The sequence below is a fragment of the Lynx canadensis genome, chromosome C1 (genome assembly GCF_007474595.2).
Source record: "Lynx canadensis isolate LIC74 chromosome C1, mLynCan4.pri.v2, whole genome shotgun sequence".
In the NCBI taxonomy this organism is placed as follows: Eukaryota; Metazoa; Chordata; class Mammalia; order Carnivora; family Felidae; genus Lynx; species Lynx canadensis.
In genome coordinates, this window is record NC_044310.1 from 79373790 (window position 1) to 79400458 (window position 26669).

The 26669-nt window shown below is 37.7% G+C and overlaps 1 protein-coding gene across 1 annotated transcript; it reads right to left on the reverse strand.

Moving 5' to 3' along the window:
* Positions 1-3008: 3008 nt before the first annotated feature.
* GCLM (glutamate-cysteine ligase modifier subunit) lies at positions 3009-25750 on the reverse strand. The gene is made up of 7 exons (XM_030325465.1): positions 25263-25750; positions 19988-20053; positions 18601-18685; positions 14955-15014; positions 13527-13729; positions 11528-11642; positions 3009-7030 (listed from the first exon to the last, which is right to left on the reverse strand). Exons 1-7 carry the CDS (start codon positions 25386-25388, stop codon positions 6861-6863), a joined length of 825 nt encoding a protein of 274 aa, XP_030181325.1. The 5' UTR covers positions 25389-25750; the 3' UTR covers positions 3009-6860.
* Positions 25751-26669: the final 919 nt, after the last annotated feature.

The following is a 26669-nucleotide window of genomic DNA, read 5'->3' on the forward strand; positions in this document are numbered from 1 at the left end:
AAGTGTCAATTATAGTAATAGCAATGAGCTCGAATTTGCTGGGTACTAAGTGCTTTACATGCATTAACTGTACAACTTTAACACGAACAAATTCATGAAAATAGCAATTAAGATCATAGGAGTGGGTATAGAAAATTGGGAAGTATTGGAAAATCAATGTGTAATGTTCACTTGTAAGTATAGCCCCTTTAAAGTAAAACAAATAGGGGCACCTGGGTGGCTCAGTTGGTTAAACAACTGACTTTGGCTCAGGTCATGATCTCACTGCTTGTGAGTTGGAGCCCTGCATCGGGCTCTGTGCTGACAGTTCAGAGACTGGAGCCTGCTTCGGATCCTGTGTGTGTGTGTCTCTCTCTCAAAAATAAATAAAACATTAAAAAAAAAAAGTAAAACAAATAAAACCCCCAAACATTACAATCTTAACAAGCTCAAGAAACAAAATGCAAAAATTAAAATGGCAGTACGTATTCATAATCTGAGAAGACTGAGCTGGTCTACTATAAACAGTCTGCTGATAATAGGCAAAACTGTGATGTGTTCCGTTTTTATGTGGGCTAATCAGGTCTGCCATGTTTCTGTTTCTACCTTTATTGCCTACCCTCTTTATCCAAGGTGGATTTAGGGCCAATCCAGTATACCCAATTTTAGTTAGATATAGTATGAAAATACAGTAGTTATCACTCAGGCTCAAAGGGAAATTCTCCCTTGATAATATTTTACTAATTAAACCTTTAAACTGAAGGTTTGAATCTTTCCCTGGAACTTCAAGCATTAACCAAAAGATGGGGGTTTTAGTTCATGAGCCTTCTAAAACTAAATACTATTTGTAACCATTCTGTATTAAATAATATAAAACACTAAAGTTTGTCTTGTAAGATGGTCCCCAATGGTCCAGTCTCCAAGTTTCAAACCTTTGAATGTGGACTGGACTTACAATGAAAGGAATGACAAGTGATACATATCTATTTTATGATTAGATTACAAAAAAAAAGCTGGCTTCCATCTTGCAGTCTCACTTGTTCATTTTGTGGGAAGCCAGTTGCTTGTTATGAGCTGCCCTTTGGAGATACCATGTGGCAAGGAAGTGAGGGAGGCCTCTTGGCCTATAACCAACCAGGAACTCCTTCCAGCCAACAACCATATGAGCAAGCTTGGAAGTAGACCAACCTCAATCAAGTATATAGATGAGTCTGTAATTCCAGTTTATGCTTTTTTTTTAAATGTTTATTTTTGAGAGGGAGACAGAGTGGAGTGGGGGAAGGGCAGAGAAAGAGAGAGGGAGAACAGAATCTGAAACAGGCTCCAGGCTCTGAGCTGTCAGCACAGAGCCTGACATGGGGCTCAAACTTGGGAACAGTGAGATCGTGACCTAGGCCCAAGATGAACGCTTAAGCGACTGAGCCATCCAGGCACCCCCTGACACTTTTGATTGCAACCTTTTGTGACACTTTGAGGTACCCAGACACAGCAATAAATCAAAGTCACTATCGAATAATTCTGCTTTAAAATTTCAAGTAAGTAGGTGCTCTTTAATGTCTAGCTTCTTGCACTCAGCATGTGTCTGAGATTCATCTATGCTACTGTATGTAATTTTTATTGCTGAGGAGTATTCTATGATAATACAATTCATTTATCCATTCAGCTGTTGATAGCATTTGGGTGGCTTCCAGTTTTCAGCTATTATAAGTGCTATAAACATTTATGTCCTTTTTGGACATATGTTTTTATTTTTTTTGAGTAAATACCTAGAAGAATAATTGCTGGGTCATATAGTAAGTGAACACTTAATTTTGTAAGAAATGTCAAGGTATTTTCCGTAGTGGCATACCATTTTACATTCCCACCAGCAATATCAGAGTTATGCTTGCTCCACATCTTTGTCAGTACTTGGTACTATCAGTCTTTTAAAATTTTAGATATTTTGTGTTTTAGTGACATCTCATTGTGGTTTTAAATTGTATATCCCTGATGTTAAGCATCTTTTAATGTTTTTTTTTAACGTTTATTTTGAGAGAGAGAGAGAGAATGCATGCATGCATGCACGCACGCACTGGGGAGGGGCAGAGAGAGAGGGAGAGAGAATCCCAAGCAGGCTCTGCACTGTCAGCACAGAGCTCCATGTGGGGCTCAATCCCATGAAACATGAGATCATGACCTGAGCCGAAACCAAGAGTCAGATGCTTAAATGACTGAGCCACCCACGTGCCTCTATTCATGTTATCTTTGGAGAAAAATCTAACATTTTGTCTGCTTTTCATTGGGTTATTATGAAGTTATGAGTTCTTTATACAATCTGGATACAAGTACCTTACACATGATTTACAAATATTTTCTCATTCTGTGGGTTGTCTTTCTACTTTCTTGACAGTGTACTTTGAAGTGTAATTTTAAAATAATTTTATTATGTCCTATTTTTCCTCAGAAATATGTACTAGAAATATTTTCCCTGCCTGTATCTTGTATTTTCACCTTCTTAATGTCTTTTGAAGGATGTAAGATTTAAACTTCGATTAAATCCAGTTATCTGTTTTCTTTTGTGATTAAGTTTTATGTTATCAAAAAGTTTTGCAGCCAGCTTTAATTTCCTGCTTTGTTCTAATTCCAATCATATCAAAGTAGGTTGAAATTTTCAACTAAAAATAAAAAAGAGAAAAAGACATTACTTTTAGGGACAGAAATCCAGATTTTCATCAGGAAGAGTATATATACTGGGAATCAGTGTAATATTGTCTTCAAATTGCTCAGGGAAAGTATTTGGAAACTTAGAATTCTATAATGTCAAATGATCGTTTAAGATTGAGAACTAAATTAAGATATTTTCAGACAAACGAGACCTGGAAAGTTTACTGCCCAATGACCTTCCAGGAAAGAATTACTAAGGACATAAGCAAGAAAAGTTGAAAGACTCAACAGTGAGGAAAGAAACAAGGAAAATAGAGTTAAAATAAGTAATGGACATTGTCAAACATGAACCTTTCTAAAATAATGGACCAACAGACACACAAAAATCTTGTATGACATTTTATACATTTATTCATTGTTGAGAGATACATATTAAAGTTTTGTTTGACTTTTCTGGTAGTGAAACTACGTAACAGCCATATTCTGATCTATGTGGGGGATTTGGGCAAGTTTTAGCCTCTTGATTATAAAACATTACTTTTCCAACCTTACTCTTGTCTCAACAGAAGCCATTCCTTTTTATCTGTAGGGGCAAGCTCTCTAAGAAAGTGTTTTCACTGAGTTTCTAAAGTTTACATATAAATTGTTCATCATTCAATAAAAGCATATTTACAAATGAGGCAAACAAAGGCCTCTGCCAGAATGCCCACCTATTCTGTCATCCTACTCTAAGACTAATTTCTTCAGGGAGTCTCCTAGCAGTAGATATTCCCTAGCCCCACTTCCTTCCATATGCCCCCAATCCCTTTTCACCACTTCAGTCATTAACAGATGCAGCCTTTATTGCTTATTCATGTACAGATCTCTCTTCCCCGCCCCCCCCCCCCAATATACTATATGCTCCTTGAAGACACAGGTTCTTTTTCATTTCTATGTTTATCTGCCAATAACCTTACACAGTGGTTGGCATATAGTAGGCATTTGATAAATCATTGAATGAATGAATGCATGAATAGCTTTATGGCTTGGATACTTAAAAGCTATTCATAATTTTCAAATCATATTGTTTATGAATTCAAATAGGTCAAAATCAATATAATATTCTAGATGCTTACGCTATTCAACTCAGTTAAAAAATATACAACACACTTTATTAGGTAATTCATTAATACTCATAGGTGATATTAAAGACTATTATAAACATGTTTATTAATGCTTTTATTTTGCCTGTATTTCATAATACACTACTACAGACACATAAAAGTAGAATTATCTAATGAAAACATTTTCCCCTAAGTGTATTTCTAATTCTGAAAACTATAAAAAATATTAGTGAAAATTATGTTACATAGTTTTCAAAAATAAAACTGACATATCCCATCATCAACTTTATGGGGGAAATGACAGGTAAAAGTTCTGGTACATTAGGAAGTTAACTTTAAAAAAGAGGTTCAGAATCATAAGTTGGTATATTTGCTTATGAAAACAAATGGTTTAAATTCTCCTTAAAACAACTTCAAATTTCTCTAAACATACAATTTGCAGAGAGATCAACTGTCGGCAAATATATAATAAACTATCAATCACTTACATTCCCCAATATTGAAAATGCTAGGTGGAAAAGTTGGAAAGAAATCTGTTAAAAAATGAGATGTAATTAAATGAGACTTAAGCCTTTATCATTGAAAACAAAGATCTTATTTCAGTTACTACTTGGCTCTGGTAGGGAAAAGTCTCAGCATTTATGCAAAATAGAGTAACTTTATTTTCTATTCCATACATAGCTGTTTAAGTGATCTTTGAGAACAGAAAAATCATTAGCTACTTGTGATTCAATCTAGCACCCGCCATCCCTAAATGGATACTCTAACTTGGATACCAGCACAATGTAGTCTTCAGAATTTACACAATGTGAACGTATTTTATAAGACACCTTGGTCCTTCTGGTGACTATAGTTTCTTGGATGGGAATTCAAGATAGACTCATCATAGAACAAATTCTAAGTTACAGTACATTGTGTTAAAGTAAGGCTCCAGTGTATTTTGGAAATGTAATAACAAGCTGTAGCTTCTTTTCATGTTTATGGGGAAAAAAAACAATTATATAAATTCTTTCTATATTGAGTCATGGACACACCTCTCCTGAGAAAACGTATCTGTTATATACACTATTGATAACTTAGCTTTCAGCTTTAAGCAATTATTTGGTAGTATTACTGCTCTTTATTTTATGGCTTTTTAAACATTAAGTCCTTAAGTATTTGGAAAGTATTCACTATATTCTGATAGTTTATGAAAAAAAGATGCAAATATCAGCTTGGAAAATTGTAAAGCCTTAAAAAAATCATTTTTTACAGGTTATTCAAAAACAGAAATTAAAGGTACAGAAGTGAAACAAAAAAATAATCTTAAAATTCCATATCTACCTGATCCCCTTCACAACATGAAACTATAATCTTGCTTCTTCATTGAGAGGGGGGAGAGAAGAACACACAAAAAAGCTCCTCTGACACTTGCATAAATCAGCAACATTAGTTTTTTTTTTTTTTTTTATCTTCAAAATAACCCTTCAAACAATCCATTTCTGTAAGTCTAGGGTTTAAAAAAAAAATGTGATATTAAAGTTCCCTCTTAAAATACCTTGACCAATTCACTGTTTAGGCTTAAATTAAAATGAACATTTGTTTAAAAACTTAGGTTGTATGAAAAAAATGTACATTTCCAGGTTAAAAAAAGAAGTTAACTATATACATTCAATAACATATACAATTACTAAAAAGGCTATATAAGGCTTTAGGAAGCTCTAAGTTTAAATGAGTTTTAGCAAGTAATTCAGCTGATTTCACATTATAATTCTAATGATGAAATTATCCAACCAGTAAACTATAAAACCTTGTTTAGAATAGGAAGAGTCTAGTGTATTTACTTTGAATATGAAACCATATTTTTTTTTGTCTAAGTTGAAAAAACTTCGGCAAAATTAGTTTTATATCTTAATTTTTATAAACCATGTATTAGGACACATGGTTTAAAAGTACTGATTGAGATATGAGATTTTTGAAGAAATTTTCAAACTATTTGGATGACAGACACAAACTTATAGAACTATGGAGACATAGAGTATATATCAGAGGTCATGGCTTATTTATTTGCTATCTTCTGGTTCTTAAACTAATGAGGAATTATAATAAATAATCTACAGCCTCTTCTAGTTCTAAAGTTTGTATTATACCATTTTGTTTTTAAATAGTTAAGACTGCATCTCAAAAAAGTTGTCCAAAAAGACAATGTTGGCCCTGAATTAAAGATTTTTTTCACTCCTTTTCTGGCTTTTAGTACCTCCTAGCCAGTTATTAGTGGGGAGCAAATATTACCTATTTTACTCAACTGATTCTGAATGCTTATACCCCCCACTTCCCATAGCCCACAATGCCCAGTACATGGTAAACACTCAATACTTTTGAATATTCTTGAATGAGTAGCAAAATATTAAGGATGGACCAAGAATTAAAAAGAATCTGGAGATGATAACAGTTGCTTTTATAAAACCCCAAATAATAATTACAAAGCTTCTAGTCTCCTTTTTCAGATTTGCTTTGGTTTGTCTTGGAAATCATTGCAAGGAAAATATGGCACAAGAATACAAGGTTAAATCATTATAGGTAAATACAAGCAAGGACACATAAAGTTTAAGTTTTCATTCATGTATTGAAGAAATGAATTTTATTTACACTACTGTGGATCCCAGCTACTCCAGTTACTCTGGATATAATCATTAATAACAGAAAAAATATCTTCCAGTATTTCAATCTTAACAATTGTAATTGCTTAGTTATACTATAGAATAAGAAGCCTTTAATTAATTTTTGGAAATAAAAAATATGTATATACATTACCCTGATGCCTAGGCCCAAAATATATGCAACAACAAATTTTCTTGATTTCTATTAGTCATAAAAATAAAGGAAAAATATATTGCAAGTATTTTCTTTATAGGCAATTTCAATTAGAAAATAATAGTTTAATGAAAACAATACAGTGGTTCAGGTGAGTGAACTGATATGGAGGCAGGAGAAGTATTCAAAACTTGACGGATAACATGTTGTCAAATATAACTGAAGAATAGCTGCCTCCATGACAGCATTTACAGGAAGTAACCAGATTTTTATACATCTCAATTTTATCTTATATTCAAGGAAACTACAAGTCAGTAAGTAGGTTATGATCCTAAGTCATAGTTAGGAACCCCTTCTTTTAGCTTGTAAGATGTAGCCTTTTGATTTGATAATTCCTCTACTTTTAACAATGACTGAATACCGCAGTAGCCACAGGGGCACCCACTCGTGTGCTTGAATGTCAGGGATGCTTTCCTGAAGAGCTTCTTGGAAACTGGCTTCAGAAAGCAGTTCTTAAAACAAACAAACAACAAATAAAAACCCAAAGTGTTAAATTTGAAAATAACAACACTTTACCATGTAGGTAAGCATTTAGATACAACAAAAGAAACACTTCAAAGAAATATAAAATATGAAGAATATAAAATATGCTTTTCCTTAATGTATGCTATGAATCTGAACCAGAATATCAGAAAGAGCCAGGCAGTTCTTTAAGGTATCTACACCTGTACCCCGGCCTATTTAATTCATAACTTCTGATGAGTGGAGCCTGCATAGTTGTTTTGGTTTTTGTTGTTGTTGTTTTGTTTTGTTTTTGAAGATTTCCAGGCGATTCTAATGTAGAGCCAGTGAAAATACAGGAAAGTTACATACAACGATGAAAAAGGAAAGTTATCAATAATCCTGTCAACTGGAGACAGATCATTTCCATTGCCATGTATTTCCTTCCAACTTTTTTTCTGCATCTATTTTCCATATCTTAAAAATCATAACTGTAGTTACAACCTATTTTTTCAACTTATATTATGAATCTTTCCATGTAATTATTCTTTGGATGCATCACTTTTTTTTTTAATGTTTATTTTTGAGAAAGAGAGACACAGGTGAGTGGGAGAGGGGCAGACAAAGAGGAAGACACAGAATCCATGCTCCAGTCTCTGAGCTGTCAGCACAGAGCTGACGTAGGGCTCAAACCCACAAACTGTGAGATCATGACCTGAGCCGAAGTCAGACGCTTATCTGACTGAGCCACCCAGGCGCCCTGGAAGTATCACTTTTAATAATTACCCAGATACTACATTATCTAGATCTCATAATTTATACATTTCCTCATTGCTAACCAAAAAAATTAAATTTTTCCTAGTATTTTGCTAATAAAAATAATGCTATGCTGAACATCTTTAAAATGCATGCCTGGCTATGGAATAACAAAGCCAAAGTACAAGTACATTTTGAAAGCTTGATCTATAGGATACTCTGAGTTGCTTTCCAGATGGGCTGTACTTTACACTTCCACTAGCAGTTGATAATGTCAGAATGCCAATCTTATCATATTCTCTCGGGCACCAGTGATCATTTAAAAACTCTTTGGCATCTCTTTGATAAAGTAATTATTTTCTGATTCTACATTTACATCCTGCTCTGATGTACTACTCTCTTTCTCACTGCCTCTTCTCCAGCCACACTGGCCTTGAAATCCTCAAGCACATTCACACTTTTGAATCAGTTGATTACTCTTTCCTGAATCCTCTTCCTCCAGATTCCCACAGGTTCTCTCCCTTCTTGCAGGTCTCTGATTAATGTCACCTTAGCAGAGAGGTCTCCCTGACTACCCCATATAAAACAACAATCCCTAACCTGGGCACTCTTTTCTCCTTCAGTCAACTTTTCTCCATAGCATGTACCACCATTTATCACATTTAACATTTATCTTATGGTCTGTCTCCTCCCATCATGAGTGTTGGAATTTATATGACTTGGTCCTATATCCCTAGTATTCTGAACACTGCCTGACACATAATAGGTACTCAAATGTCTGTTGAATCAACCAATCAATGTGAAAAGTTTCTACTAGGGTCAGAACCAACCACACAGATAGGGATTAAGTGACCATCTAGACTGTATGATTTGGGAGCGCTAAAGGACGCACTTGCCCCAAAAGAACTGCTGTGATATTTGAATAATGTCAATAGTAAACTCTCAGTAAATGTTTGCTATTATCATGTGCTAGGCACTTTTCTGAGTACATGTATTAGCTCATTTAATCCACATGTTAACCCTATAAAATAGATATATTCTCCCCTTTTCCAGGGGGAAACTGAGGCAGAGAGGTTAGATAACTTGGCTATGCAGCCTAGTAAAGTGTAGCTTTCATAAATGGAAGGCAAATGTCTCTTTGGGAAAGTAACATGAACATGGATTTGCTTATCAGACCATCTGACAGAGAAGAGGATTCTGGAGGAAATGAGACATAAAGCAGATCAGACTTAATGGGAGTGAAGGGAGGGTGAAACAAATGAAAACGGGAAGGTTCTGAGTCAGGATCACCCACTTCACAGTTTCACCCTGACTGTAGTTGAACTGTTACCACAACTTCTAGGGCAAAGAGTAATGGAAAATAAACACTTTCTGAAGAACAGGGTAATTTTAGAACAGAGGAAGGGCTTTAGAGGGGACTTAAAAACAAAACTCTATTTTAGATGACAAGTAGATTTAAATGTTTTACAACTTGAGTGCTTAAAAAATAAAATGTGACACACCTAATCAGAGAGCTATGCTACTATTCATCAACTTAACTACATACTTTTACATTAACCATGCGAGCTCTTTAGAATAAGTAAACACAATTAATCTTTTAAGAAAAGAATTGCTTCATTATAGATCAAAGTGAAGATTCACTAATGGTATATGCAGAATCAGCCTATAAATTCTAATCAAAGGGTTTAGAAGTAAAATTAGAAAGACATCCAAGTGTCAAGTTATGTCAGTAAAACAATATCAAAAAAGGATTAAATCTCTCTTCTCATATATATATGCAATTTATTTCACCATAACAACATGCATTAGCACATAATCCACATGCCAACATTTAGATAACATGGAAATAAAATACCAGACACCTTAGTCTTTTCCTATTTCCTTTCCTACTGGAAGAAGGAAAGAGTTTTTTTCAAGTGGAGCTAGAATGGGCTGCAGGCTCATCCATCAGTTGTTGGTAATAATTACTGTTGGAAAAGCCCCCCTCCTCCTCACCCCCACCAAATAAATAGATAAGTGATATAATATCTACTAACATATGGAAAGTTGGAATTTAAAGTTGGGTTTATGTTTCAGAACAAATCAGCATAGAAATTCTTTGTTAGATTTTCAACTAAAATGACTTTTTAAAAAATGAATCTAATTACTTATGAAAGTAATTACTAAAGGGAGAGGCAAAAGTCATTATCTCCTATTCTGGTATCATTTAAATGAAAACTGACAAGAAAGTAAGGTTTTCAGGCTGAAATACCACAACGCTACCATCTCAAATCAAAAAGATAGTATAGCATAGGGAGAAAGGCTCCAAATTCAGCCAGGACCAAGTCCAAGTTTAAACTCTGTTCCATGCCAGCTGGGTGGCCTTGGCTACTTTCTTAATTCTGAGGCTTACCAATAAAACGTCTAGTTTCAGCTGTTGTGAGGATTACAGATCATCTCTCAAAGGCATTTAGCATGATACCTAGTATCTAATGAACAGTAACTATTAAAACTCCTCCTCTTCATACAAAACAGTGAAAAAATGAAAATGTGGCAGACTGCTAATAAATAGTGTAACATCTTAAGGGGGTATACATGAGCACACTAACTGAATCCAACCACCAGTATAAAGCCATCTTTTTAGACATGGAAGTAAAAGCTAAATATTTTTTCTCCAAGAATCACCTAGAAAATGTAATTTCTTCCAGTATTTATTAAACTAAAACCTCTATAAAAATGTCATAGGTACCTGGGTAGCTCAGTTGGATGAGCGTCCCACTCTTGATCTTAGCTCAGGTCTTGATCTCAGGGTCATGAGTTCAAGACCCACACTGGATTCCACACTGGTGTGGAGCCTACTTTGGGGGGTAAAAAAGGCCAAATCTCTGGGGCACCTGCACGGCTCAGTTAGTTAAGTGTCCGACTCTTAATTTCAGTTCAGGTCATGATCTCAGGTTTGTAAAATAGAGCCCTGCATTGGGCTCTGTGCTGAGCATGGAGCCTGCTTAGGATTCTCTATTCCTCACTCTCTGCCCATGTCCTGCTCACGCTCACTCTCTTCCTCTCTCTCTCAAAATAAATTAAAATTTAAAAAAATGTCTTAGGGATTTAAAACTTTCACAAGACATTTCTCACTTAGAACTATACCAAAAACACTGTTTCATTTTTTTCAGTGAAAAAATAAGAATGGAGCAGACTGCTAAATAAATAAGTATAAAGTATAAAACATTCCCTTCCCAGTTTCCCTACTTATCCTGTAAAATGTTAATAAAAATTATTCTACAGAAGGCAGAGAAGCCATTCTCAATAATCAAATGTTTCTGATCAACACAAAACATATGTCTTGATAGTAATGATTAATAAAATACCTAATCAATTACCTATCCTAAGATGCTTAAATTTTAAATTAAATTTTACCTGCCTCTCTTCCTAGATATTTATCCCCTTTAAGTGGCTATTCAGTACAATTTTTGATGTACTATACAAGATTTTATATGATACTATTTAAAATATCCTAAAAGATCCTTAATATTTATAAACTTCAACAGACTGGATATTCAGGAAATGATCCCATTAATTTTTTTCCCATTGATATAAAGACAAAATAAAGCTTTCTGAAACTAAAATAAAGGCATATGTATTTTGAACTAACCATTAAGAGAAGTTCTAGGTAACATTTATCACTGTACAAAATTAAAAATTAAATTTTAACAAGTAGCTTCTTGTAAGATAAAACCTCATGATCAATCAAGAAATGAAAATCTCAATCTTACCTTTTGGATCATTATGAGTCAATAGCTGTATGTCAAATTGTTTAGCAAATGCAGTCAAATCAGGTGGCATCACACAGCAAGAGGCAAGATTAACTTGGTTACTATTTGGTTTTACCTAAAGTGAAGAAAATCATGACATTGCCACTAAATTAAGTACTACAAAAAGTGGAAAGCAATAAAAGGACACAACTTTAGAAAATATGAAATATTGCATGTATAATGCTTACAGTTTACAAAATACTTTAAATGAATATATTTATTAACATATGTTTTTCTAACTCATGTTAGTGGTAACAGGGAAAGGAAAGAACTCCAGGTGGTAGCCAATGTAGTGCTACACTACTAGAAACTCTCCCGCTAGTACCTGCAACCTAGTACACCTGTCTCAGAAATAAACATGATTCTGGGGCGCCTGGGTGGCTCAGTTGGTTGAGCGTCCGACTTCAGCTCAGGTCACGATCTCACGGTTCGGGAGTTCGAGCCCCGCGTTGGACTCTGGGCTGATGGCTCAGAGCCTGGAGCCTGCTTCTGATTCTGTGTCTCCCTCTCTCTCTGCCCCTCCCCCATTCATGCTCTGTCTCTGTCTCAAAAATAAATAAACATTAAAAAAAATTAAAAAAAAAAAAAGAAATAAACATGATTCTAAGTGTGATGGTTCCAGCTAAAGAGGGAGTATGTCTTAAAGGTAAAAGATCAAAGAGGAGTGATACAAACATTTAATATTAAAGTATAAAATATGGTTTATAGGGGCGCCCGGATGGCTTAGTTGGTTGGGCTTCCGACCAGCTCAGGTCATGATCTCACAGCTTGTGAGTTCGAGCCCTGCATCGGGCTCTGTGCTGACAGCTCAGAGCCTGGAGCTTGCCTCAGATTCTGTGTCTCCCTCTCTCTCTGCCCCTCCCCAACTTGTGCTCTGTCTCTCTCTCAAAAATAAACAAACGTTAAATAAAATTAAAATATGGTTATAAATCAGACACATTTTGAAAAAGAACTAGATAATTTCTAACAGCTGCTCCGGTTAATTTATAGATACATTCCACATCACCCAAGTCTCTCCAGCAGAATCTTGGCCACATTCTGGCTATCACCAAATCAAAGGGAGAAGGGGCAACATGTTCTCTAGGGTCTTCCTGTCCATAACAAACTGAAAAATCTGAAAAGGAGAAGATTGGGGATGAAGTATAAGGAATAAAGAACAACACAGAGAGTAAAGGTAAAATACTAGTTAGTAAGCAACTTCCCTAATAGTTTTGTACATTATTAGGCCAGAGAGTTGTGATTAATTTATGACACCTACTCTGTATCAAATTCTATGAACCTAAAGTCTTTTTTATCTTTAAGTAACAGCAAAATATTTGTATATATGATATTCCCTTACTTAAGAAATCAGAACCACAATGTAATCTTATCTAAAGAAAAATGTAATAATTTTATCACAAAAGTAAAACTGAAGGAAACAGCCTTAATTCATTTTGGCTATAAGTGCTTCAGGACACATTTTCCAGTGTTTTTGTCACTCATTTTTTTTTAAGTGTATTTATTTTGAGAGAGTGAGAGTGCAAGTGCATGCATGGGGGAGGGGCAGAGAGAGAGAGAGAGAGAGAGAGAGAGAGAGAGAGGGAGAGAGGGAGAGAGGGAAAGAGAGAATCCTAAGCAGGCTCCATGCTGTCAGCACGAAGCCCAACATGGGGCTTGATCTCACAAACTGTAGGATCATGACCTGAGCTGAAATCAAGAGTTGGACACTTAACCAATTGAGTCACCCAGGCACCCCAATATGTCACTTATTTGAAAACCAATTAATAATTAAGCTCAATTAGGCACGTATTTGAGACCAAAAAATCCAATGTTTTAGATAAATCTTGCCTCAAAACTCTCACATTTGGAATAGCAAATCAACAGTGACTGTCCACTATTGTGTATGATGCTAAACAGTATGTAGCAAAGACTATAACAGCTGGGCTCCTCCCAGAGTACTTGTGATCTAGCTGTGCTTTACCTGTGCCCACTGATACAGCTGTTCCAACTGTGTTTTGTCTAGATCAGAGGTACCTATTGCAACAATCTTTTTGCTCTGAACTAAGTTTTCTAATTCCTCCCAGTAAGGCTGCAAATGCTCCAAGGAAAGATTAACTCCATCTTCAATAGGAGGTGAAGCAATGATCACAGAATCCAGCTGTGCAACTCCAAGGACTGAACAGGCTGATGTGAAGGAAAACACGAAAAGGATAAATATTTGTTACATAATAAAAACAAGTATTTCTAATGTCCTTCAAGTATCCCACTAAATTCTGTCCATATGGTTCACTAGTTTTCTAATATAGCAGATTATTTCACTCAGTTTCATAATCATTTACAACATTTCCATCTCTTAAAAAAGTATAAGCCCCTGTTCATCTATTGGGTCTGTGTGGCAGACAAGTCAGTTTCTTTGACCTGCCTCCTTCCTAGGGACTCACAGTTATTATAGTCCTTCTGGAGAAAAGGCCTTCATCTTGTTTCTAAGACAATTTTTTGGTAGCTTCCTTATCTTCATAAAATTTTCTTCTCCAGTTCTACTAGTATCTTATATGGATGACTATAAGAATTCTGACCTCATATTCTGTAATTGGTAGCCATGGCAAAGAATAGTCTTGAGACTCTGAAAAACTAAATTTATGGTTCTAATCTATATTTATAGAGGTAATTTAATTTCTTTTTTTAAAAATTTTTAAGATGTTTATTTATCTTTGAAGGAAAGAGAGACAGAGTGTGAGTGGGGGAGGGCCACAGAGAGAGGGAGACACGGAATCTGAAGCAGGCTCCAGGCTCTGCACTGTCAGCACAGAGCCCAATGTGGGGCTCAATCTCACGAACTGTGAGATCATGACCTGAGCTGAAGTCAGACACTTAACCGACTGAGTCACCCAGGCACCCCAATAGAGGTAATTTCTATAAAAATAATTTAAAGAGTTTACTTTAAATGATTCTTTTTTCATTCCACAGTTATATTATAGAGCTAATTACTTAAGCGTCCAACCTCTATACTGTAAGAACATTTTAGAAGAAAAAATATTGAATAATTGTAATATCACAATAATCTAACCAAGAGCCAAAGATGAAAATGCTTGTTTTGTTGTGGTGGTGGTTGTGGTATTTCATTATAGTACTAAAAGGGCTAAGAATAGGATTAAGAATTTCTATCTCCAAACATATAGTCAATATTTGATTATATCTTTTACATTCTTCTTATATATCAAAATATGAACCTACAAATAAATGCTTATATGATCTGACATAAGCCTTAAGAAATTAGGCTAGAACCTTAAAGAGTAAAATTGGAATGAGCTCATTTTCTTTTTTTCTGGACCTGAACACAAGACCTAACTAATACACCTATACTAATTTAAAGATCATTATGAAGGTAAAAAGTTAAATTTTTGCTTACCCATGTCAACTGCATTTCTAGTTGATGATGAAGAGTTTGATCCTACAATGAACAGTTTTGCTGGGTAACAAAAGAAAACACAACTGATTACTACATTTGGGTAACTTTTACTACACAGTATTAACATTGCCAACAATAGTAAGATGACAGAGAATCCTGTATGAATTATCTTTCCTTTCCTAGTCACATAATTTTATAGTTTCCATTTTAAGACATGAAAGTACATTTCCATTGTAATTTTTAACTTATATGTCAGTTGCCAAAAAAATACCCATTTGTCAAAACAAAAAAGCAAATACTAATTTTCCATCTGTTAGAAGGCAGGTCAGATAAATATACAAACTTAAATTACTCAAAATGTATATTTTTATGTATTAAATATTAATGGAGCATATTACTTTCTTCAATAAACTAAAATCAATGCAAAGACTAAATTAAAATTACTTATAATGAGAAGAAAAATGAAAAGAACACCACAACCTCACCTTTCTAATACAATCATTCTAAGTTTTAGACATTACCTTTCAGTTACTGGTCATATGAAGCAGGGTATAGCATTTATTCCTATCTATTTAGTTTACCTTTACATAATTTTTTTTACATCTTTATCAAGTATTTAGTTCCCTTAAAGTTTTTTTTAAAATCTTAATAGCAATATATTCACTCTAGAAATGAGAAGAACCTACAAGAATACAAAGACCAAAAAAAAAAAAAAAAAAAGCCAATTGTCTCATCACTGAAAGCAGACACTATTTAGGTTTCTGTATACTCTCTATTTTTAATGAATAATTTTACATACTCATTTTTAATGGCTGAACATTATTCTATAATTTTGATAGGGTATAACTTACTAAATAATTTCCTACTTTTTGAACACTTACATTAGTACCAGTTTTTTGTTATCACATACAATGTTAAAGAAACATCTTGGTAACTTTGTTCAACTTTATGCTGAAGCATTTCCCAAGGACACATTGTCAGAAATGTGTTTATGAGTCAAAGGGTATGAGCTTTTTTGTGAGTCTTCTTATGTTTTATTTACCTCCTACTGTTATATAAAAGATTTGGGGGTGCCTGGGTGGCTCAGTCGGTTAAGTGTCTGACTCTTGACTTTGGCTCAGGTCATGATCTCACGGTTCATGAGTTAAAGTCCTGCATCAGGCTCTCTGCTGTCAGCGCAGAGCCCGCTTCAGATCCTCTGTCTCCCTCTCTCTCTGCCTTCCCCTGCTTGCGCTTGCACTCTCTTTCAGAAATAAACATTTGAAAAAAACCCAAAAAACAGAATTTCTCTCCTAACAGTATAGAACACTATCAAATGTAAGTTTTTTGCTAATTTAATAGGTACAATATACACCTAATGTGGTTTCAGGACCACATTAATTGGCATTTCTTTGGTTACCAGGAAAGCAGAGTAGTTTTCTGTAAGACTGAGGCTTTGGCTTGATTTAAATTCAAATTTATTTGTATAGATTTACCTCATGTAAATTCAGTATTCAAAATCTAAATTTACTCAATAGACAAATAGGTGGAGTAGTGGGAGAGCAAGAAGAGAGAAAATCAGAAAAGGGAATGGAGAAAAAAAACAGGGCTAATGAAGTATTTGTATGTAAATTGCCTGGTATTCAACAAATACAACAAATTTACCTTGTACATTTCTTTTGTTTGTCCCTTCCTTTCTACTGCTAATATTCCTAAAGCATTGCTTTCCTCATGCAGCTTCTCTGTTTAAAAGTCATCACCAGGGGCGCCTGGGTGGCGCAGTCGGTTAAGCGTCCGACTTCAGCCAGGTCACGATCTCGCGGTCCGTGAGTTCGAGCCCCGCGTCGGGCTCTGGGCTGATGGCTCAGAGCCTGGAGACTGTTTCCGATTCTGTGTCTCCCTCTCTCTCTGCCCCTCCCCCGTTCATGCTCTGTCTCTCTCTGTCCCAAAAATAAATAAACGTTAAAAAAAAAAATTTAAAAAAAAAAAAAAAAGTCATCACCACTCTCTACCAGGTGAGAGTCAATCTTCACCACTTTGGTCCAACCATAGCTGCCATAGTTATGCTCCATGAAAACCCTCCCCACCACTATCCCTGTGGTCATGAATCTGGGCTATTTGAAATGGTGTCCTTTCTCTGAAAAAGGAGGTATTTTTAGATACATAGGGAAAGGGAAGCTCTTCAAATAGGGAAAAATTTGATACTTATAAAAAATCTCAAGCCCTCTAGGAACTGAGGACAACCTGTACAAGCTCCAAGATGGATCTAAACCATGAAGAACTGCAATCAACCACAGAGAAAAGGTTGCTTTTACCTCCTTTTCCAACACAAATAGCAATGTGTTGTAAAAGAAAAGAGTTTTAGAGTCAGGCATACCTGGATGGATTCCTGGTTCAACCACATACTGGTTACATGACAACTTCTAAGTTATTTTTTTTTTTTTTAACGTTTTATTTATTTTTGAGACAGAGAGAGACAGAGCATGAACGGGGGAGGGGCAGAGAGAGGGGGAGACACAGAATGGAAGCAGGCTCCAGGCTCTGAGCCATCAACCCAGAGCCTGACGCGGGGCTCGAACTCACGGAGCGCGAGATCGTGACCTGGCTGAAGTCGGACGCTTAACCGACTGCGCCACCCAGGCGCCCCAACTTCTAAGTTATTTAACGTCATTTGTGCAATGGGGACAATAGACCTACCTTGTAGGATTGTTTTGAGAATCATGTAAGGAAATATAACCAAATCGTTATATTGCTAACTCAACATAACTCAACAAATGGTAGTTATTGAGTCAAAAGACAATGCCCTATCTCATCTTACATGTCCATCCTAATAAAATAACAGCCACAACACAACCACAAATGGTAATAAATAACAACTATCTAGCTAGCACTTAACTGTTTTGCCAAGCACTATGTTAAGTGCTTTTGTTATTTCACCTAATTTACGAAGAAGCCTGTGAAACAGATGCATCCCTGTTTTATAAATGAGAAAACCGAGGCTCAGAGAGGTTAAGTAACTAGTTAGCCCAAGGTTACACCAGTCAGTAATCTGTATATGAAGGAATTTCAATCTAGCCAAGGTCAAGCTTTTAATAACTGTGCTATGCTGACTGTAAACTGAGGGCAAAAACAGCACATCTCTATTTTTTCATTCCTTGAGCTTAGCATGGTCTCTGGAAAACAGTCACTCAATACATTTGTTGAATGAGTTTAACATGTATTTTACTTCTCTTCATGCAACTTGTTGCTAGACTTCTGTTTATGCTTTCAGATGACTTCAGCCATCGCTCAGCAGTGTTCCATCAGGAAGAGAAGGCTTATGCTCGCTTCAGGTAGACACTGCTCTTAAGCCTTCCCTTTCTTCTTTCCATTCCCTCCACCTTAATCTTCCTACTGCTCTGAAGTCCAACATATAAATTAATGAGACCACCATGAAGAAGAGCAAGGTGAAGTTCTATTCTGACTCTGCTTAAGTAGCCAAAACTGACCTCCTATAACTTCCTCTTGGAGTTTACATCAAGATTATGTTTAAAAAGAATCTCTGTATTTCTCACACTTAGTGACTGAGTCTCTCATTACCAGAGGGAAAGAAAGGTTTATTCCCATGCCTGACAAAATCTATCACTTCCACTGTATTATAAAATAAATTGTAAAGGCTGGACTTTACCAGAAACTTTCATTTCTTCTCTTTCATCAGGATTTATCTTTTCTACTGCATGAGATACAGTACATTCCAAGACATCTGGAAACTCCTATAATAAACACACAATGTTTACAATAAATATAAAATTAATGTTTCTGATTAGCTATATGTTTTCTATTGTCCATAGTGCCCTTTAGAAGCAGAGAGCCCATAAGATAACTGGGTTCTTTACTGAATGTCTGGATGAGCTTCATAAGGTTTGCAAAACCCTGAAACAAAGGTAAAATGCTGTGTGTGTGTCCATTTACTGGGAAAAATTATCTCATTTTGAGCAGGTACTCAGAGGAATGCATGATAAAAAACAAAAACAAAACAAATAGTGGTGGCGGTGGGGAAACATGTGAGGAGTTAGAACTACTAGCACAGTACATAATTTTAGTTAAAAAAGAAACCAATGAAAAATGATAAATATTTATCCATTCAGGATGACATGTTAAAAATTTCTTATATTAATCACAAACACTTTAAAACAAGTTTTTTTTTCCTGAATGCAATAAAAAAAGTAAAGGCCATTCTAATGCATTATAATGAATAAATTATGAGGAAAATGATAAAATGTTATTACATATAAATCAGAAATATATTAACCCACATTTACAAAGTAAATAGTGAGGGCTTCCTCACAGTTCTTGAGCATATTACAATGCCTAGCACACATCAAGGGCTTACAGTAAGAGTTTATCAGTCATGCATAGAGGCAAATGGTCATTTCAGAGAAACACAGACTGATCAAAGACATTAATCAACATCTGCCTAGCAGCTAGAGAGTTTAAACTTGCAGAATGCCCAGGGAAACAAGCGTTTCCAGCACATGTCCTCTTTCATGGTTTTAAAGTAGTCTATGTAATTTGTTATGAGCTTTTGGCTGAATTGGATTCCAAAGAGTGGCGTGCAACCACTCTGGTTTATATATTAATATTTATGATAATAGTCATATATTGGTATTTAATGTGACACCCAGTGTTTCACTTGAAACTGACATTAAAAAAATTATATTGAGAGTTACGATGCTCTACCAAAGCAATCTAGCAACCAAAATTGCTCAACAGTCATTCCTTTACTAGACCAAATATAAACTGGAACAAAATACATTGTGAAGATACCGTGCTGGGAATTAAGCACCGAGAATCCTGATTATCTTGTCTAGTTGAAGATTTGGTGACACATCCTGGATTTTCTGTTTTATGCTTAAGCATACTGGGTCAGGCAGCCAGCCATCTCAGCAAATCAGCTACAGGGAGTTTTATGCTAATTGCCTATTTGACTTCCCTATCACAACTGGGGAATTAATTCCCTGCTTACTGCATTTCCCTTTTGACCCACATGATTTCTTCATTCACATTTTACTCACCCTGACCAAATCAGGGCTGATTTGGGAACTCCACTCATTCAAGGTCTTTTGGATACAATCTCGAAGCTGTAAAAGGAATGCGTTTTGAAACTGTTAATCAAACTCTATACATTTTTCTGTACTTCTACAATAAGAATGTATTTGTTTGATAAGTGGAAAAAAGATGTCAATAGGAAAAATCATAAAAACCAAAATTTTAGTTTTACAAGTTTTTTGTTTTCTTCAACTAAAACGTATTTAAATGTTTTTATCTTAATCTTCAAATGATGATAAACAGTACTTATTTTAAAAGTATTTTTGTACTAACGAAAGTTTAAGTAAACTTTTGAGACATAAAAGTATTCCCAAAGAAACAAAAAGAAACAGGGGTTCAAGTTCAGGGAGGCTGACTAAAATTATTATTAATCACTATGAGATATTCCTCAAAGACAAACAAATGATTCTCTAAGTGTGGCCAGAGGAACTCCTACATTATTCACCTGTGGTATTCATTAAAAATTACAGTACCTGAGCCCCAGCTTAGACCTGCTGAATCACTCTAAGGGCAGTGGAAATTGCATTTTAACAAGTATCCCATGTAATCAACATATAAAGTTTGAGGACTACCATAGTCATATCTTTTTTTTCTTTCTTTTTTTTTTTTAACTATTTAAAAAAATTTTTTTTAACATTTATTTCGGAGAGAGAGAGAGAGAGACAGAGCATGAGCAGGGCAGGGGCAGAGAGAGAGAGACAGAATCTGAAGCGGGACCCAGGCTGTCAGCACAGAGCCCAACGCAGGGCTCGAACTCACGAATCCACAAGATCATGACCTGAGCCGAAGTTGGTGGCTTAACTGACTGAGCCACCCAGGTGCCCTGCACTGTAGTCATATCTTAACACAAGTCAACTTGCATAATGTCAGCCCACACGTCATTTCCTAACATTTAGGTATACCTCCAACCTGCCTTCAATATATTCTTGTACAAACAAAAATTTGTTTATACTGACATTATGTATGTTGTAAATCCATTAAAATGCTCATTCATCTTTCATGCTTTAGGTCAGTGTATTTCAAACTTGTCTAATAGTGGTCCAGAGTAAGACGTACATACATTCACATAGAGAGTGACTACCTACATACACAGAACAAAATATTTACAAAACAAATAGTTTGCTACATGCCAGGCATTCTGATGGCTTCTATTAATTAGAAAAAAATATGCTGTTCTATGACTCAGCAAACTGATTTAGGACCACTAATGGGCAACACTAGCAATATGAAATCACTTATAAACATCCAAGGACACAGTGCTTTGCATTCTGTGGGCAATCAATGAGAAAATAAATGAGTAACTGGGAGCAAGTCCCTGAACTGCAAAAGCACTTTCCAAATAGCAATAACACAGACTCAGCTTCTGAACTATCTGATCTATGACTGCTTATGATAAAAATGGACACAAGCCCTTTACTGCTTTTATCTTAGTACAGATAATTACAAGAAACTGGTCTATCAATTTAAGAGCTCAGAGTCATCTAGATTAAGCTTCATAATCTACAACAAAACTATATGTGCTATCCACAATAACCCATATGAATTCAATCTACAAGGTCTGTATCTTCATAGAAAATATATAATCAAATTTAAAATAGTAAATAAAATTAGTTGATAATCATTCCAGAGAGAATTACAAGTCAATATTCTTTTCAAAATTAGTAAAAGTTGAGGCAGCAGGTTAAGAATTCTATCAAGTACGGTTTGGCTCATATCATGAGAGGATTTTAAGAAAACTTCCTCTGGAAGGATGGCTTATTTGCATACTTAAGGCTCTCCTGATGAATTCTCCAATTCAGGAAGGAAGTATATTTTCAGAGTATTCACCCCTTCTTGAAACAATTTCTTTAATAATCTTGGATTCTGTAAAATGTCAGAACAGACCCAATGTTACAATAATATGAGAAATTTATTGACTATATCACTAACCTAGTGATTTCTAATCTTTTATATGTTATGTATATTGACCCAACATTAACCTTATACTTTTTGATGCTCTGCTCTCTTCATTCTTATCATATACACATATGATCACTGAAGAGAAGTATCATCATAATGTCATGTATCATCAGATCTCATGTTGTTTAAGAGTTGTAAATATACTTACTACGTGAGTCCTCTGGCCAAATACTCTTACAACAAAGAACTAAGCAAAACAGTCCTATAATGGCTCATTTAAAAAACAAGATTTGACTTCATAAAATTCTAGTGAAAAAAAATTTTTTTAAAGATCATAGAATTGACAAAACACATTAGAGGGGCACCTGGGTGGCTCAGTCAGTTGAGTGGCCAACTTTGGCTCACGGTCACGATCTCACTGTTCATGGTTTCTTGAGCCCTGCATCTGCACTGACAGCTCAGAGCCTGGAGTCTGCTTTGGATTCTGTATCTCCCTCTCTCTCTGCCCCTCCCCTGCTTGTTTGTTTCTCTCTCTCTCTCTCTCTCTCTCTCTCTCTCTCTCTCAAAACTGGATAAACATTAAAAAGAAAGAAAAGAAAGACATTAGAACTTGAAGAGACCTTTTTAGGAAACTTGAACTCTCTACTCAATGTGTAAATTTTCTTAATAATGAGTGATTTATTCAGTTTCTTTATTCTAGGAGGTTAAACTGTTTCAAGTAGCATATCCTAATTTGGAGCTTTGGGTGATACAAAGTTCCTTTTTACATGGAAACAAAACATGCCTCTCCTAACTAAACTGTCATATTTTCCCTACAATATGCTGCCATATCTTCAAGTTTTCCTCAAATGTTTTCTAGCTTATTTTGTCCCTCTTATGCAGCAACCCAAAATAAAACACCCAAACCAGAATTAGTCCTTTGAACAATGTTTTTCAAATTGTGGAGTATGACTTGTTACATTAAGAAATAAAAAGTGTAGGGACACCTCGGGGGCTCAGTCAGTTAAGCTTCCTACTCTTGATTTCAGCTCCTCTGCACTGACAGTGAGGAGCCTATTTGGGATCCTCTCTCTCTCTCTCTCTCCCCACCCCCCCCCCCACACACTCTCTCCCTCAAAATAAATAAATAAACTTAATAAAATAAAATAAAATAAAATAAAATAAAATAAAATAAAATAAAATAAAATAGTGTAGGGGCACCTGGGTGGCTCAGTCAGTTAAGCATCTGACTTCAGCTCAGGTCATGATCTCACAGTCTGCGGATTCCAGCCCTGAGTCAGAGCCTGCTTGGGATTCTCTCTCCCTCTCTCTCTGCCCCTCCCGCACTTGTGCTTCCTTTCTCTTTCAAAAATAAACTTAAAAAAAAAAAAAAGAAATAAAGAGTGTGGGATGTGACTTGTTACATTAAAAAATAAGAAAAAAAAATCAGGGGCGCCTGGGTGGCGCAGTCGGTTAAGCGTCCGACTTCAGCCAGGTCACGATCTCGTGATCCGTGAGTTCAAGCCCCACGTCAGGCTCTGGGCTGATGGCTCAGAGCCTGGAGCCTGTTTCCGATTCTGTGTCTCCCTCTCTCTCTGCCCCTCCCCCGTTCATGCTCTGTCTCTCTCTCTCCCCCAAAAAATAAATAAAACGTTGAAAAAAAATTTTAAAAATAAGAAAAAAAATCAGAATACACAGTATATACTAAAGGTTAATATCTTCATAAAACCTTTGAGATTTTTTGTTTTACTTAAGTATAATTTACATAAATAAAATTCACTCATTTTAAGTGCACAACTCAATGAGTTTTAGAGAATTTGTGCAGAGTTTTACAGACTTGTGCAGCATCGCCACAATCCAATTTTAGAACATCTCCATGTGCCTAGTAGGAGTCACTACCCATTCCTACCCCCAGCCCCAGGCAACCGCGCATCCTACTTTCTGTCCTTATGGACTATGAACGCGACTGCAAGGTAAAATTTCTTACTGGGCTTGCAGTCAAAAAACTCTGAAGGCCACTACTTTAGAGGGTGTTGCAGTGAAACAAGAGAGCAAAAGTTTCACCCAATATTGTTAATATACATGGAAAATGGTGCATTGAACCAACGGCGCTGAGAGGAAATTAACGGACTAGAAATACAGGAATATTTACTTGGGGGAGAAACAGTCTAAGTGGGGCGGTTTAAACAGAAAAAGGTATACACACTGAGGTGGATGGAATCTGGTCACAGAATATGGTGCGGACTTCGATTCCTATTAAAGTTACAGCCCAGAGCTCTCACTCTGATGGGTGCTCACTCTCAACGCCAGGCCTGGCCACAGGCCCAGAGCATACGCGGATGCCCTGTGCTCCTGCACCGATTACCAGCATCTCCAATAAAAGAGCAAAAGCTGCCTAGGACTACAGCTGATAGCGTCATAAGGTGGCATAGGGCACTTTTTCTTTTAATCAAGCTTTGTTTTAGCTTTCTGACGCAATCAGATGAAAATAATAATGAGATAAATGCCTGCATGGTGAACGTTTTCCTATATTCTTTTCATCCTCACAGCGGGTTGATCAGCTTCAAAGTTGCGGAGACAGACTGAGGGAAGGGAACTTTCTCACAGTCACACAGCTCCTGAACGAAAAGGTGTGTTTCATTTAGTCATCATCCCTCGATACTCGGATCGTCCCACACCACCGACATGCCTCCGCAACGGGCTGTGCACACGGACTCCCCACGCAGGGATGACCAGCACCGAACCCGTAACACGTGTGTAATTCCAGACTGATCTCTGCCACTTCAAACTACCGATTAGTCTTCAGGGAAATAAACTAAGGGAGATTCACCTTGGGCGAGAAAAATCTGTACCTTATTCCAAAGCCGAACCTGAGCGTTTAGTCACCTGCCTTACTGTAATAGAGAAACTCCTGTCAGTCTCCGAGCTAAGTGGATTATTTACTGCTACCCTCACCTGAATCCCGGAAAAGCGAGTCTCTACACCGTCTTCACCTGGCCGCGGGGTGGGGAGGGGGGAAGGGGCCGGGGGGCTGGGAGAGCGTGGGAGCGAGGTACTGGCTCTCTCTGCACCCACCCCGCCCATCCCACCCCCGCGAGGAAGAGGGGGCCGGTACGTTCGAGAGCTCGGCTGTCGCGCGGAAGCTTGACAGAGGCTTCCCCCGGGGTGAAGTTGCACCTGCCAAGTGTTTTAAGACGCGCGGCCGCGGGGCAGCAGGTTTGGAGGCGACGTCGTAACCCCAGCGGCCTCACCCGGCGCCCTCCGCCGCGCCCCGAGCCTGGCCGCCCGCCCTCCCCTCGGGCGCTGCCTCCCTCTCGGAGCCGCCCGGCCGGCGGCCTGCCCCGGGAGCTCCGCTTCTCTCACCTCCTCGCTGTGCGTGGACGGGCATTTCTTCCGCAGGCGGCCCCAGTTCAGCAGGTTCCCCGTCTGCAGGTGCAGGGTGCGGGCCCGCGCCAGCAGCGCCCCGGCCGCGCGGCTGTCGGTGCCCATGGCAGCGGCCGACCGAAGGAGCCAGGAGGCGACGGGGTCGCAGGCGAGGAAGGAGGCCGCCCCGCAGGACGCGGTGCCCGAGGCGGGAGAGCCGAGCGCGAGGCTGCCGGCCCCACGCGGCGGGACCTCGGCCTGCGCTCGGGACCGAGGGAGGCCGGACGGTGGCGGAGCGGCGGCTGCGGCTGCTGCTACTGCGGCTGCCGCCTCAGAGTTGACTCCCAACTGAAGGGACCGTTTCCAGGAAGACAATGACTAAGCAGAAATCGCGGCTGAGAAAGTGCTTGGTAACCGTTACCCGTCCCGCGGCGGGGCCGGGCGGGGCGGGGCGGCGAGAAGCCTGCGGGACGCCTGCCCGCGGGTCACTGGCCCTTGGCCTGTGGCGGGCGTGGCGCCGGGCGGGCGCGCGGCGCAGAGAGCGCTGGGCGCGCGGGGCGCGCGGGGCGCGCGCGGCGGGGCGGGGCGGGGAGGGTCCTGGCGCTCGGCAGGGCTCCCCCTGCCGGTCAGAGGACGGAGCGCCGGCTCGTGCCCCCTCCACCTAGCGTCACCAGCCGCGCTCGCGGTTTCGCCTCCCAGCCAATGGGCGGTCGCGCTGGTGATTTCCTTCCATACGTCTTTAAAAAGACAGCGAAAGCATCTACCATGGCTTTGAAACAGTAGGTTTTAGTTCCCAAAAGCAGGTGTTAAGGCAAAGTTCCCCTTCTTTGCTTTTCTACCCTTTTAGTTCATTTTCTTTCTTAAGGCCTTTCCCCCCAAACTGAGGGTGTTTCTTCATGTTCTTTAAGGTCTCTTGATTTGCACTATTTGCTGGACAGTGTGTGAAGTCAAAGAGTAAAACTTAATCTTTGTTTTTGAGAAGCTAATACTCTAGTTCTAAAGATAAGGCCTAAGCATACGAAAGGGTAGCGTAGGACAGTTTCCTGATGAGTTCAGATTAAAGAGAACACTTCGACCGGTGAGATCAGGGAAGATTTTGTGATTCTTTACTACTAAGTTTCATATGTAGTAGACTTGGTATGAACCTCAAATTGAACATTTATTGAGCTTTCCTCAAGAAACATTTACCCTCGTTAAGAGCAATTAGATATATTAAAAAGCAAAATTCTATTCTAAAAGAGATAAATTCCGGTTGGTAAAAATTCAGGGGGAGGTGGAAAGAAGCTGGTAGCAGGAGGTAAGAGATTGAGTCTGATTTTGAGTAAATATTTGTTGGCTGAATGAAAGTAAGAATTCACTGAAAAGGGTAATGCCAGAAGCAGGAGCAAGCATGGAGTATTTTAATTA

Bases quoted from the DNA above. Each gene is read 5' to 3' on its own strand.
- GCLM (XM_030325465.1), bottom strand. From the start codon at position 25,388: ATGGGCACCGACAGCCGCGCGGCCGGGGCGCTGCTGGCGCGGGCCCGC. The intron at 13,730-14,954 runs GTAAGCAAAAAT...CCTTCACATCAG, and splicing joins TAGAAATGCAGTTGACATGG to CCTGTTCAGTCCTTGGAGTT. The intron at 7,031-11,527 runs GTAAGATTGAGA...GTTTGTTTTAAG, and splicing joins GACTCATAATGATCCAAAAG to AACTGCTTTCTGAAGCCAGT.